Source organism: Pelmatolapia mariae, linkage group LG16_19 (assembly GCF_036321145.2).
Source record: "Pelmatolapia mariae isolate MD_Pm_ZW linkage group LG16_19, Pm_UMD_F_2, whole genome shotgun sequence".
NCBI lineage: Eukaryota > Metazoa > Chordata > Actinopteri > Cichliformes > Cichlidae > Pelmatolapia > Pelmatolapia mariae.
The window spans coordinates 45230222-45244652 of NC_086241.1; the positions used below are offsets into that span (position 1 = coordinate 45230222).

At 40.9% G+C, this 14431-nt stretch overlaps 1 protein-coding gene across 1 annotated transcript in view; it reads right to left on the minus strand.

Moving 5' to 3' along the window:
- Positions 1-14431, minus strand: part of mark3a (MAP/microtubule affinity-regulating kinase 3a) — a 48950-nt gene that overhangs the window by 11962 nt on the left and 22557 nt on the right. Inside the window, exons 6-15 of the mRNA XM_063496938.1 lie at positions 13982-14052; positions 12929-12985; positions 11235-11471; positions 10608-10727; positions 7953-8052; positions 4191-4303; positions 3483-3630; positions 2552-2769; positions 1547-1650; positions 928-1104 (exon numbers count right to left, since the gene is read on the minus strand). Of these exons, the coding sequence (XP_063353008.1) occupies positions 928-1104; positions 1547-1650; positions 2552-2769; positions 3483-3630; positions 4191-4303; positions 7953-8052; positions 10608-10727; positions 11235-11471; positions 12929-12985; positions 13982-14052 (1345 nt within the window). The remainder of the gene's footprint in view (positions 1-927; positions 1105-1546; positions 1651-2551; positions 2770-3482; positions 3631-4190; positions 4304-7952; positions 8053-10607; positions 10728-11234; positions 11472-12928; positions 12986-13981; positions 14053-14431) is intronic.

The following is a 14431-nucleotide window of genomic DNA, read 5'->3' on the forward strand; positions in this document are numbered from 1 at the left end:
GGGGGCCCAAGCGGTCCTCTGGTTTATGGCTGGCAGAGGGATGATGGAAACATGGAAAAATATTATCACACACTGAGTTTAACCTATCGCTCGATTTCAGTGTGTAGATGCATATTTTTCTCCACTTCTCCCCACCTCTGGTTTGATCAGCGTCTGAAATCAACACTCAGAAATTTTATCTGCCTAACTGACAGCGCTCAAGACTTCACATCCCAGGTCTCCCTGCTTCATTTATCATCTGGATTTTGGACAGTTTTGTGGAAATTAGATCTGAAAAAAAAAAGTCTTTATTTAGCCACCCCCTGAAAAAGAAAGTGGCTAGTCCTAGTCCATATGTCTGACTTCTATAACAGTGCAGTTACATTTCAGACTGACTACAAGCACCTTGTCTAAGCCTCATTTTTAAGTCTGTTTATGTTGTGGAAAACTAATGATTCTACTGATTCAGTAACACTAGAATACAGATAATACATACTGAGGTGTTTTGGAGATCCGAGTATACAAATGCTTCTTCCTGTCACCACCTCAGCAGTGTTACCAAACATCAGGTAAACCAAACAGTAGCACTAAGGCTCGTGTTTATATCTAAAAAGGTCTTCATTTTGATCATGAATCAGCACGTTAGACCGGCTAGACTTGGGTAGAGTAACAATAAAAAGAAGGAGGACATATTTTATTGAGGTATACCAGTCATTATAGCAATTCATTTTACTGGCATTTACCTGCTCCTGCTGATGAGCATACATTTCAGACTCTGGCACCAAAAACCACTTTGCTTACTGTTTGTTGCAGGAAATGGTGTCCATGGTTTAGTTGTAGGGTTATAGAGTGTGAAGCTGGCTGGATGTGTGGGTTAGCAAGGGGCCAAACAGGGGCTGAGACATGAGAGGAGACAGACAGGGGGGTTTGGAGACCCTGTCGTCTTACTTGGGCGAGCAGTAGTCCAGAGCGTAGTAGGAGTGGGGCAGTGTGGCCCAGCCTGCCTGGCAAGCGTACAAAGGGCCGACAGTTTGATACCTCAGCCGCACCGAACTGGACGAGGCACCGAATGCAGCGGCTGCAAAGGCAGACGGGGGGCTAGTGGCACAAGCCATCTCAGTCATGCTGGTCATGCCGTAACAGGGGGGACAAAAAACAAAAACCCCACCCCGAATCACAAACACACAGGCAGAAATGGAAGATAAGTTGATGAGAAAAGGGGAAAGTAAACAGAAAGAAAGGAGTAGAAAAATCAGGGACTGAGACAAAGGAAATCTTTTCTAGGGATCCCATGTAGGTCCTTTTTTTCCTCTATTAACAAGAAAAAGGACAGATTTGGGGTTTAAATAACTTCAACCAGTGTGAGTTTGAAATACCATACAAATATACATTTTCACACAGGTTGAGTAGAAGAGTCTCTAAAACAGTATTTATCTAAATCTAAAGAACTACATACAGACTTCAGGACCCACAAAAATGATCTCACTAACAACAGTTTACTGACAAGTGGGAAAACTCAAATTCTGCTCCCTGTACTGATTAAGATTTACAATCCTCCTCCTCTCACCTGTTCTCTTTCCCGTTAGGAATGACGGAGAGGCGGTCTGTGTTGTTTCTGTCACTGCAGACATATGTGTTCCTCCTGGTCATACCCGCAGACGCAGTGTTATTCTGCAAACAGACAAATGCGTTGCTTCAATGGATGACCTTTTTTTTTTAATGAAAGGCTCAAAGAAACATGTGTTACAGCAATTAAAGCACAGTGTACTTAAATTCAATCTATCATGCTGTCAATCTCACCAAATTCGAGTGAGTTTTTTTTAAAATTGGAAACAATGCGGCAGACTTTAGAAGTAAAACTTGTTTGCTTTGTTTTGTACTGATAAGTCCCTCATGTCTTTGATCTCTTAAACATTTGCATTACTCAATTGTATATTAGAAGTAGTACTTGTCTGTCACATTTTGTATCGCCACAGAGGCTTATTGTGGTCGATGTGGACAGGTGGATTAATCCGCTGAAGGAAAAATGGCAGCCATATTTTATTGGACAATCTGAAGTGACTCATACAGAGACTGCCACGTCATGGTTTGGTGGCTTTAAAGTGATAGAGTGCAGCTTAAAAACATTTCCTAATCTCCAGACCATGAGACTGAATCACATTGTTAAACAATACTCTGGCATTGTTCGTTGTGTAAATCTGGACAACTACATCGACACACAAAACCAGAGCTCAGGAGTCGATTGCTCACCTCTTTGATCTTTTGTTTTTTTTCCTTACATGGTGGGATCACATGTGATGTCACCTGTTAGAGGAAGCTTTACCCATGTTCTCACAGATGCATTCGAACACAATAAAGTCTTTATACCATTATTTTCCCTTAAATGCAGTGGATTTCCCCAACGCCAGGAAATACACACTGATGTGTAAAATTGGAATTTCCTTTTAAGTAACCATGACAGCCACTGTCACTAAACACTCTCATTTAGCTTAAACCCCCCCCCCAAAACTGTCATACAAAAACAGAGCAGACAATTAAGTTTAACTTTTAAGCCAACTGCTGAAACACTCACGCTCGGGGCCGTGGTGGCTCCTTTCCTGCGGTCAGGGATGTCAGCCTTGTTGGGGTTGTTGGCGTTGCCCAGCAGAGGGCTGGAGGGTGGTGCCCCGCGGGTTCCTGGGATGCTCGGTTTACGGAGCTGGACTCCACCTTCCTCTTTCACGCTGTTCTCAGCAGTAGTTGTCTGACTCCTCTTTGGATGAGCCATCCCTGGAGGGAGGTTCTGACCAACTATAGAAAGAGAAAGTATAATTATCAGAGTAACGTTTGCGGGATGACTCAAGAATACCGTCTACCTCTTTTAAAAATTGTATTTGCTGACAAAGTTTTATCTAACCTACATTTTGAAAAAAAAAAAAGAAATATGACCCAGACTCAGTCAAACATAATTAACATAATTATAGTTACAATTTACAATATAATCATCATCACATTAATGTTTGTTTTTATTTTAATCCATGGTGGCCTTGAATCAGGTTTCACCATTTACTAAATGAATAAGGTCGTCTTCTTAAAATCCCAAAATATCAGAAACACAAGGCTGAAAATGCCACAGTAGTTTTTGAAATCACAGTTAACAATGTTTGAATGATGGGTTTCTGCTGGAGTATAAAAAGGTTCTCAGTGTTGCCATTTAAGCTGCAGATCTCACAGACAGGAAGCATCGCAAACTGAGGTTACTGACAAAGCATTATATCACAGTGGACAACACAGAGCTGTGCAAACAAAGGAAAGGCTAAAGTGCCTCTACCATGTGACAGGTTTCGATTTGGCTTCTTTTATCAGCTGAAAGCAAGCAACTGACAGAAAAGTACTTTTATTATTAGAGGTGAAGTACAGCAGAGTTTCAAGTCTGTTCTTTTTCACGTGACATTGAAAAGGAAAGCTAGGACCGTGACACTGTTTCACACAATGAAGAAGAAAACACAGTGTGGACTGCTCACCTTGCTCGCTGTAACGTCTCTGTTTGTGGTTGGAGGAGACGCTCCTCTGCACTTTGAGGTGGGAGGGCGACTGGCCGTTGAGCTCACTGCTTGGCCTCGGTTTGGCCAGAGACAAGTTGCTGCTGGATGCCGAGTCGCCGGGCTCCAGCTGAGAGACAAAGGACATACAAAAACCCTCAGTTTCTACAGTTTTACTACAGTGAATGTGATTTATGAGTCAAGACAGACCAAATATCTAGGGCACATGATATGCGATCAAAAGAATTTTTGTGTACAAAGGATCATTTTAAAACTATTATTTCTGATGAGTGAGAAAGCTGTCATTTGTGAGCTAAGAGCTTCAGATGGCGACTTCAGACCCACTTTGTTTCAATTCCTGCACCTTTATTTATATCAGAACCAAGCCCTCATGGACAGCTATAAGCTTGAAGGGGACTTACATGACTGCTTAAATAGCTGTCTGAAAAAAATGCCCCAAATGCCAAATCTTTGACAACGAACTATTTCACATGATCAAATTTAAAACCATTAGGCTTAACAAACGGAAAAAGCCCCCAAATGCTTCAAATCAATTATTTTAATGCACTTTAATATGCGGCGAGAGTCTACAAACAAGGTCGAAGTCTATAAATAGCAGAGTCACACACTGGTTTACAAACCACTGATAGCTGAACGACTGAAGAACTAAGACGTTTGTTATGTTTGTACCTCAGAGGCCTTCCTGCCCAAGAGCAGGTAGGTGGCTGTGATCTCATCATACTTCATCTTGGCCAGAGAGTCCTGGATTTCCTCCAAGTTGTAGCCCATCCCGACCATCACATCTGCACAAACAAAAATGATCAAAGGCTCAATTTAATAACCACTTTTCACGACACCACTGAAACTAAAAGGGACACTGTAGATTAGTGCGATCATTGACAGTTCATTGTGGTCTACATTCACCACAAAGTGTGTGAGTGCTTACTTTTAGACCCTTTCACAGTGATCTCTGGCGATTACAGCACAAAACCAAAACATGATTATTTCTTTTAAAAAACTTGTTTTAAAGTTATGTGGTTATGAACTTTATGTCAAATCTATGTTATTAAACTGACTTGCTTCTCTTAATGTGATTTTGCATTCAAGAATTGTGTGTGTTTATTCTGGTGACTGAGTCGTGCAGGTTTACGATCCCGTGATATGCGGTGGCGCTACAGCGGATATCACGGGATCGACTACATTACACTAGAAGTTTGTAATGTAGTCAAGCTAGGCACACAATGTCAGAAGCTTCAGGCAGTGAAGTTCAGCTAATCGACTTCCTGCCTTTCTGGTTCACCTTTGAAGCAAAGCAATGCTGACTGGAAGGGGTTTGGAGTGTGAGGACACCACTTTTTTCTGAAAGTCTAATCCGAAAGTTAAACTCAGACTACTTTTAAATTCCAAATCACAGCTGTAGTTGGGTTCAGAGCAGTCAGGTATGTAATCTGCTGTGTTTCATCTGAACGAATAGACACCTAACAAGTTTTTAATGAATGTCCACATATCAAAGCTGCGTGAAAAACGAATACTGGTATTTGGTGGGAAAACATACCCAAGAGTCCCAACACATCCATCTCTGTGATTTGTGGGTATAGTTTGATCTCATCTTAAGCCAAACTTAAATCTGTTTCTAACCCTTACCTACCCTTTGAATGTTGGTCAAGCAGCAAAGACACAAGAGAATTGTCTCCACTTGCAATGTATGAAACTCAAATTTGTCCTCAGGAGACAGATTTACAGAGAAAGACACGCACAGCTTTGACATTAAACTTCCTCATTGTCCAGGTCACATGTGTGGCAGCACGCCAGGTAAAACTGGGTCGTCTTCCTCACTACAGATCCAACATGATTTGTGAATATATTTGTGCTGTGTGTGTGTGTACACACATGTTTTGTTCGTTTTAAAAAGGTACATGAATCTCTGCACACTTACACTGTGTAAGGAGTAAAAAGCAAATACCTGCAATGTAATTCATTAAATTTTAGTAGGAACACTTGGCTTTTCACTGTAGCACTCATTTGTAAAGAAAAGAAAAAATGCAGCAATGTCGTCTGAAGTAATGGAAATATGACTTTGTTACGCCACCATGCATCACATGAAGGCTTTTTACACTCATCTACACGCTGTGCAGTCTATAAATTTTTGAAAACGCTCTTCTATCTGAGACACGTTGGAGAGCTTTTTTATGCAGATTCCATCTTCAGAGATGGAGCGTCTGGTCTCCAAGGCAAGGTGTAGAAATGAGTCACCGGCTTCGCAGTGACCTGTGATGGGCTCTGACTTCCTGCCAGTAACCGTTCTGTCAGTGCAGGCTGTTTGTGTCCGACAGGAGATCGTTTTTTTAAATCACACTCTTTTTTAGTGCAGATGATGTGCTGCCGTAGCCAAAAATGTATTTCTCAACCACAAACTCAGCTGCCAGACTTGACAACAAGAGAGAGGTGTGACCGCATCATCATCATTTCAGACTCTTTACACGGCATCCTCAGGGGTTTATGAATTGATTTTATCTACTATTACTACTAAATCTTTTCATGGCTTCTCTTTCTACTACACTTCTAAAGGCGTAAAATTTAAATTAATCATAATTTTCAGCACCACTCGAGGGTTTCTTTGTGCTTTAATGATTTTAGTTTTTGAACCAAAAAGCTCAGCACAATAATTTTAAAATATCTTCATTCCTTTGTTAATAGCTAAGCATCTACTTCACCTGGGCACAAACACTTTGAGTCTAACACCAGGTTTCATGTGTGGGAAGAGAGAAAGCGAGCGAAAAACGAGCTGTGCCTCCGTAACCAGGCAGAACCACTGATCTGCCATCTTTTCCCGTCCTTCGTTGGATCAAGCTCATCTTTCTCACTTTCACACTCCTGTGTCCCAACACTTGTGTTTCCCTCTCTGATTCTCAGCTCATTAGATGGTTTATGGCTGCAATCTTTGACAAAATGCTCATAGCTGAAAGAGGAAAGGACATTTTAACACTTATCTGGTAACACTCTACCTAAGAAAAAAAAAAGGATTACTTTCTAGGCTTGAATTATGCAACAATTATGCAACATTCATCCGTTAACGTTACCTTTTTTTAGTCATTCTGACATAGGCTACACAGGTTAGGTCAGTTATGTAAAAGTTCTGTGTGTCTATATTCAGATACACCAGGACCTTTAAAGGAATAAGAGAGCCTTGGTTGTCTCCTGATATTTAGCTATGAGCTGATCACGCTGTCAGTGAGATTTTGTTTTGCCTTTTTTTTCCTTAAATAATTCCCACTGTGAGCTCATTGCTTTTCACAGTTAATCAACACGGTGTACTACAAGCACAGAAAATTAATCTAGAGAGGCATGTAATTCTTATGTGATCAGGTTTAAAGCCACATATGCATTCATTCATCTATGCAGCAGGCATGAATCAAAACTAAAAATATCAAGACTCATGTCATGTTACTGTGGAAGAATGAAGGAGAACGTCCTCCAGGTCTACTACTTCCTTACACGCATCACATAAAATCAGACAATTAAAAACTAAATGGTGAAAAATGTTTATCCAATAGTCCACCCATCCCTTACCCCAATAAATAAATAAATAAATAAATACATTATTGAATTCATAACTGATATAACAGACATTTGAGGATTTTTGGCCTTCGAGGTTGAGGATTTCCTTTAAATTGATCAGCTAATATTTTCACCTTTAAGCTGGGCTGTTCACAGTGTTTCCTGGTGTTAAGAAAATAAATTCTCTCTCTATTGGCCCTTGTGCTGCTGAAGCCTTTAGATAAATTAGATGTCATCCACACTGAAATTTAAAGCCTTTTCCTGTGTAAGACAGCATCTGCTCCACAATGCATTGTTTTCACTCAGTAATAATTTTAGGTAAACTTTTGCAGGCATTGTTTAGAATCCAGAGACTAGTCAGCAACTTCAAGACCTCATTCTCTCCCCTCCTCCATCTTTCTTTTTTCCGTTTTCCTGGGTGATTGGGAGTTCGCACCGACACATGTGCACCAACAGCCGACCCCAGCTGCAGTTACGTAAGAGCTTTCATCCAGGGCATGATGGGGAGGCTTCTCTGGTTTTCTTCTCTGCATGCAGCAGCGCTGCTCAAATTTATTTATTCATCGTCACGTTTCATCTTTTTTCCTTTTCGAGCTCTTCAGCACTGAAATAATGAGACTGCCTCTGCACTGTGGAGCCGTAACCCCACTAACGTTCGACATCTCACGTCTTCTCACTACTGACAAAAATTACCGACTGAGCTTTTACAGTAATAATGGAGAAGGAGGGGGTGTGTACTTTTTTCTTTTGATTATAGAACAGTGTATATGACAGGCCTGAAAGTCAGAAAACTGACTTGAAAAGAACTTCAATGATGAAGCAATCCATCCTTCAAAAGGGAAAAACAAACAAGCAAAAAAGCAGTTACGATATTAATAGTAACATCAGCCTTACCTATTCTCTTCTGATCTGTGATGTCCAGCTCTGGCTCAGTGTAAGGTTTGAGCTCGTCATCATCAAATCCTGCATTGATCCATCGATCCTTCATGATTTGCTGTAAAAATAAAGACAGACAATTAGAACAAATGTGGCTACACATACATAAGAGAAACAAAAAAAAAAACAAACGCCGACGGCACACATGCATACCACCGAATAAAAAGTGGCATTTTCTTTTTTCCCAGCACAGAAGTTTACAGGGTTTTGTAGGCAAAACAGCAAACCTGAATAAACTGTGAGAAACTAACAGTTTGAAACTTTTGAGAGTGCTCAATCCTCCAGGTAAGGAAATCCCAAAAAAGGTGATCTATTCATCTGGACCTAGCATTTTCAATGGGAGAAACTGGCGAACAATGGGCTGTGAGGCCACAGTCCATTGTTATTCAGTGGTGCTAGTTTCAGTCATTATGCAAATGTACTGTTTATAAGGTTGGAGAAACCTGCAGTCAGCTGAGACTGAGGAAGTCACTCCCACTGAAATTGCTAAGTAGTTCTAAGATACTAGAACTATAACCTTTGTCTCAGCTTTTAAAAAAAAAGTGAATCAAATCAACATATTTAGGGGGCACCACAGCTCATGAGGTTACACCTTTAGTAGCTCTTAAGGTGCATCTTCAAATATTATCTGGTGTTATCAGAAAAGGCTTAGTCCAACATAACTGGTATGGACAGATGTTACAGTTTAACAATACTGAAATGAAATTTTAGTTCAAGTCTAAACTTGATGGATTTATATTTCTAACAATGCATTTAACATCCACTGTAATAACACATCAAACAGTAAGTAGAGTGCATGAGGCATTCCACTCAGGTTTAATTACAATTCAGTCCTTTCCCAGAAACACTACACATTGAACTGTGCTCCATCACATTTGTTTGCACCCTTATTTTATTTCGCTAATCAATCGTCAGCTCATCAATTGCTCCCTGGGGTTTTAATGAGGACAGAGCCAAACTAATTATCACGCTCTGCTGTGGCTGCCATAATCCAGGTCAATCGTGTGGCATCAAACGCCAACAGATGTGACCCCGACATTCGAGCCAGCACTATTTATTTTAATTCACATACTGTCTGCTCTGAAGAATTCAGCAAAACGCAATAAAGCCATTTCCTTGAAATGAAAGGCGAAAATCAGCTCTGAGATTAAATAGCAAGTTCAGAGCTTACATGCCAAAAATAATTGTGAAAAGAACGATTTTTCTTTGTGTGAATGATTTACTGCCGAGTGTGAACAGCTAAAAGATGATCATTCACACATTGATCTGTGGAACAATTCTCTCTGTCCTCTCTTCCTCTTACATTTAACACTTGGATTATTCCAACCACCGCAGATGTTCTGACGGAAATAAAAAGTCCAGGTATTTCCGCCATTTTCTGTCAATAAACTTTGGAAAACTGATTTATTTTTGTCCAGTAATATTTAACTTAGTATGTGGACTCTGAGGACACATAATGACCTTTAATGGTTTTGGTTAAGAGGTCAAAATTTCATTTGGCTTATCAGAGAACATGCTGAAGTATGATCGTACAATACAGCTGCTCGTTATCCTCCTACTTCTGCTGGAACTTTGAAATGCACTACAGACACATTTCTACTTATACATGAATGTTTTTTTTAACATGTTTGCATTTACAGTTTTGTAGCTTTTTGCTGCTCATCTATTTTTTAATACTGTGACAAAAAGCACAAATGTTTCCTTAACAATAACTGGAGGATTTCTTGGATCCCAAATATTTGACCAAACAACATTATATGCTGCTCACAAGGCAATACACAGTTACAAAACAATGTAATAAAACTCATTTACAGTCAAAAGGGGCAATTTCATATTATATTTTGCTAACAGAAGAGTTCTGAACTCCTATTATGTTCACTTTAGAATCATGTGCTGATTAAAAGCCAAAGATATCTCACATACTGTCATCTATTAACCAGCTAATCCTCACATCCATGATGCTCGATGGATTTTAGGTGTGAGCACATTTCTGGACACCAGATTTGCTGAAAACAATCCATCTGTTATCAGTAAAGTTCTTGTTAAGTAAAAGCAAAATGAAATGTACTCGTAAGGACTGTGTGCTGTTTCTACTCAAAGCGAACTGAAGTTTTTTCACCTCGTGGCACAAACATTTGTAATAGCTGATGTAAGCGCCTTAATATCTGTAAATGCAACCACTGCTAGCACACTGCACGTTTTGATCTTGCTTAAACCGGGAGATACATAAAATACATTAAAAACGCAGCTGTACTTTCTGCTCATAATGACGCAGACTCAAATAAGTAGGTTATATGCGCCCTCTTCAAAACTGATGTATACTCGAGGCACAAATGAAGGCAGAGAAGTGATCACAAGGACAAATTTGGCACAAACACAAAAACGTCGATGCATTATTCATGGTTACAACATCATAAGAGGAGGAGTAGAGTGTGGGCCGGGCACACGCACAAAACAGGACGCCGTCGGCGTCAGAGGAGATGATGCAGTGGGGAGATGCAGGGACTGAGAGGAGGGGTTGAGGATGGATGGCATTCTCCAATGGTGCAGACGTGCTCTGGGAGTGCGTTAAGAACTAAGAGGTATATTTACATTTTCTGCGTCCTCCCTCACCTCGAGAGTACCCCGCTTGGACGGGTTGAGCACCAGGAAGCGTTTGAGGAGGTTCTCGCAGTCTGTGGACATGTAGAAAGGGATGCGGTACTTCCCTCTGAGCACACGCTCCCGCAGCTCCTGCAGAGAGAAGGATGAACGGACTGATCTCAGATCATTGCTAGAAGAAATGTAGGGGCTGGGTTGTAGACTGTAACATCGTGCATAAGCTTTACTTTAATCATTTAAGAGAACCTGGAACAGCTTCCATAGGATTTGCACCATATGCACCATAAAAAACCCATGGTACATGTAACACTAGATAGCACCTACAGTTATATATAACCTGACCATTACTGTGTTAATAAGAAAGGGCAGCTTTTTGATTTTGGTGTTGGCCAAATTTCCTAATTTTTGAAAAGTATCGACAGCATTTAAATGACAACTATGATTATTTTTATAATCACTTTCTCAGTTGCTCTAATTGAGAGGACTGCTAAATGTAAAAACATCTTGTATTGTGTAACCTAGGATCCAATATATTAAGGTAGTCACTTTTTCTATTTATAGAAAATATGGAGAGAGAGCATCATCTCTCTCCTTCTGCTATGAGAAAGAAGCTGCAGCATCATGTCATCCACACGCTACCTTAAGATTCTGTCCGTCAAAGGGCAGCGAGCCGCTGACCAGCGTGTACAGTATCACCCCCAGACTCCAAACGTCCACCTCTGGCCCGTCGTACTTCTTTCCCTGGAAAAGCTCCGGTGCTGCGTACGGCGGAGAGCCGCAAAACGTATCCAGCTTGTTGCCCAGAGTGAACTCGTTGCTGAAGCCGAAATCTGCGATCTTGATATTCATGTCTGCGTCGAGGAGCAGGTTCTCAGCCTTTGAACAGACACACCAGTAACTTTTAGACAATCTGCTGAGCCCATTCACACTGGTCAGTGTTGGAGAGGCAGCCACATGAAGGCCAAAATGTTTAAATAATTATTTCTTCTGTATTGCTGTCATTCAGCAGCATGAAATTTGTTTTTGATGATATTATTGATAGACTTTATTAGTGATTATTTTTTAGACAAAGCCAAACATGGTAAGCACTTTTTCTGCCGTCGCTTGATTAATCATTTTGTCCATAAAGTGTCAAGAAAAGTGCCAAAAATCTAAAACCTGTTTTATTTATTTATGAGTCCAAAAATCCAGGATTATAAGACTTTAAAAAACACATAATTTCTCCTTTGTGAATGAATGAAGATTTCAACCCAGCCATCTGCTCTTTGCTGACATGTAGCTGTAGGCGAAAGACTAATTAGAAAGCTGAGATGAGTACACAGAGGACTCATCCTTCCAGCTGAAACACTGAACTGACATCCTGAGAGGCTTTCAGCTGCATGCAAACAGCACTCATCACAACATGTCTGACCGTCAAAATCTCAGCAGGTGTTGCTGCTGAAGCCACGAAAAGCCCAGAATTCCTCAGAGGCGCAAAATGGCCTACAAGCCTGAGGGACAGTGTTTGGTTAAAATGTCGCTTGTATACCTCTTCTACATCGAGTGTGACATTTGGACGCACGCTGAGCAGCTCTGTCATCTCCCTACTCATTGATCATTGATGAAGCTTCGCAGAGGAAACACTTTGGATGTGCAGCTGCTGGCAGAGCAGATACATGGGCCTCTCTTCTCTTAGCTACTCCCACTGATGCCGAGATAAAAATACAGAGGCATCAATATTTATAGTTGGAGAACTAAAATGGAGAGCATCACGGCTGTGAAACAGAAGAGGCGGGAGAACATGTAGACAATTTATAGGGCCACCTACTTTTTCTTTTTTTTAACACTCCTCCCACCTCTATGGTGCAAAGATTTGCTTCATGGTGGCCATAGTGGCCAAGGACACTGTCGGAAAAGGGAAAAGATGAGCCTCGCTAGCTGTGTGTGTGTTGGATTCATCTGTGGGAACATGGGCGTTAAGATGGGAATCATAAAACAGGGACTGATGTGACCTTTAATTCATGATGGACAGCAAACTCTTTAAAATCTACTGACCCTAATATAATATGTACGTTATATCAGCTTCTTAAATGTGAAGATTCTGAGGACAGAAAGAGGAGTTCAGATGGGGATCAAGTTTCTCAAATACTTCAAGTTGAAGTAGAAATACATACAATACAAATACCAGCTGGATACAAAAACTAATAACAGTGATCCCTTTTAATCTGAATTAATGACTTTCAACTGAATGATGCATGATGCACACCACAGTGTGACCTGTAAAGGCTTTTGGATAAACACTCAAAATTCAAGTTCCATCTTTTTTTGCTGCGTTTGCATTTTTAACCACTCACCTTGAGGTCTCTGTGAACAATGTGCTTCTGGTGGCAGTACTGCACCGCTGATACAATCTGTGCCGAGAGAAACACAAGTACAGCTTAGTTAAATGTCTGGTGTTGTGTTCTCAGACTGTGATAAAGGATGTGGTGTAGGAGGAGATGTGGTTGAAACTAACAGGAAAGATACAACTCAGCTAAGGTGGGGCTGACGACACCAGAGCGGTGAGAAAACAGGTTTGTGCAGTAGCTCTGTCGTACATTCGTCTGACTCGTGAGGCACGTACGAGTATTACTAGTATCAGGGCACAAGGAGTTCCTTTGAGTGACACATTTTAGAGCTTTTAAAATGATCATTTTTGAATCTTCAGTTCCCTTCATTTTTAAGGCTTCAAGATTTGCACAGAATTTTGTTTGTGTTGTCTTGAGAAACCAACACTACAAAATGCAAAATGTTAGTATATCCACCAACTCAGATGCACAGAGTTTATAACTTAAACACTGGCAAAAAAGACCAAACAGGGTTTTTTGCATGTATTCAAATTGCATCAAGGTTGTGTCACTTTTATGAGCATTATCAAAACAGTTCATAAAGTAGAATGGTAACAGGGTGGGGGGTTACATAAACTTCTTCAACTGAAATTGCAGCTAGATCTGATTATCAAGGGATTGTTTCTCATTACACAATTTAAGATTGTTTTAATCTAAAATCTGATGACACCAGAGGCTGTTTCATTTATGATGCCAGATCACTGTCGTTCACTACTAATTAAACCAATACCAACATGGGCAAAAAGATACAGAGAGTGTGAGTGTTGAACATGAATACATAACAGCCAGGTGTTTTGGACCAGCTTCTTAGCACTTCACACAACAGTCGATGGCTTGTTTGTGACAGTCATGAAGAGGTAAGTGATGGGGAAGCAAGTCGGTTTAGACATCTCATCAGTCTCAACACAACAGAGACGCTTCTGTCCTCCGAGGACAGCACAGAGGACAGCGTCCTGTCTGAAGCACAGCCAGGAGCAGAGGTGTGAAACCAGAACACTGCAGGGGGAGAAAGCTGGGTACCTGTCTAAATTTAGCTCTGGCCTCTTTTTCCTTCATTCTTCCGTGTGCAACCAGGTAGTCAAACACCTCTCCTGCAAAAGAGAAGAAAGAGAGAAATTGAGGAAAAACACTAAAAGTAGAGAATAAGCAGTGAGGAAAACAGATACGAAGAAGGTAGACAAACACAAAGTGAATCGCAGCTTCTAAAAATCTGCAGATAAAAATAACTTATACGCAGCTGGCCTGCACCATCGCCCATGTGCATGGTTCGAGGGCGTTTCTTGACCATATTGAGTTGAGCTCGGCAACGCTTCCTCCACACTGAGCCTCTCCTGGAGGCACAAAGCTGCCGCCGAGCTGAGCTCCACAGCAGCAGACCCTTCCCTCGGCCCACACGCACAACCAAAACGTGACTACACTCCCTCGTGTGTTAATTGAACTCGAGTTGCTGGTGCGTGCATGTGCACGCCC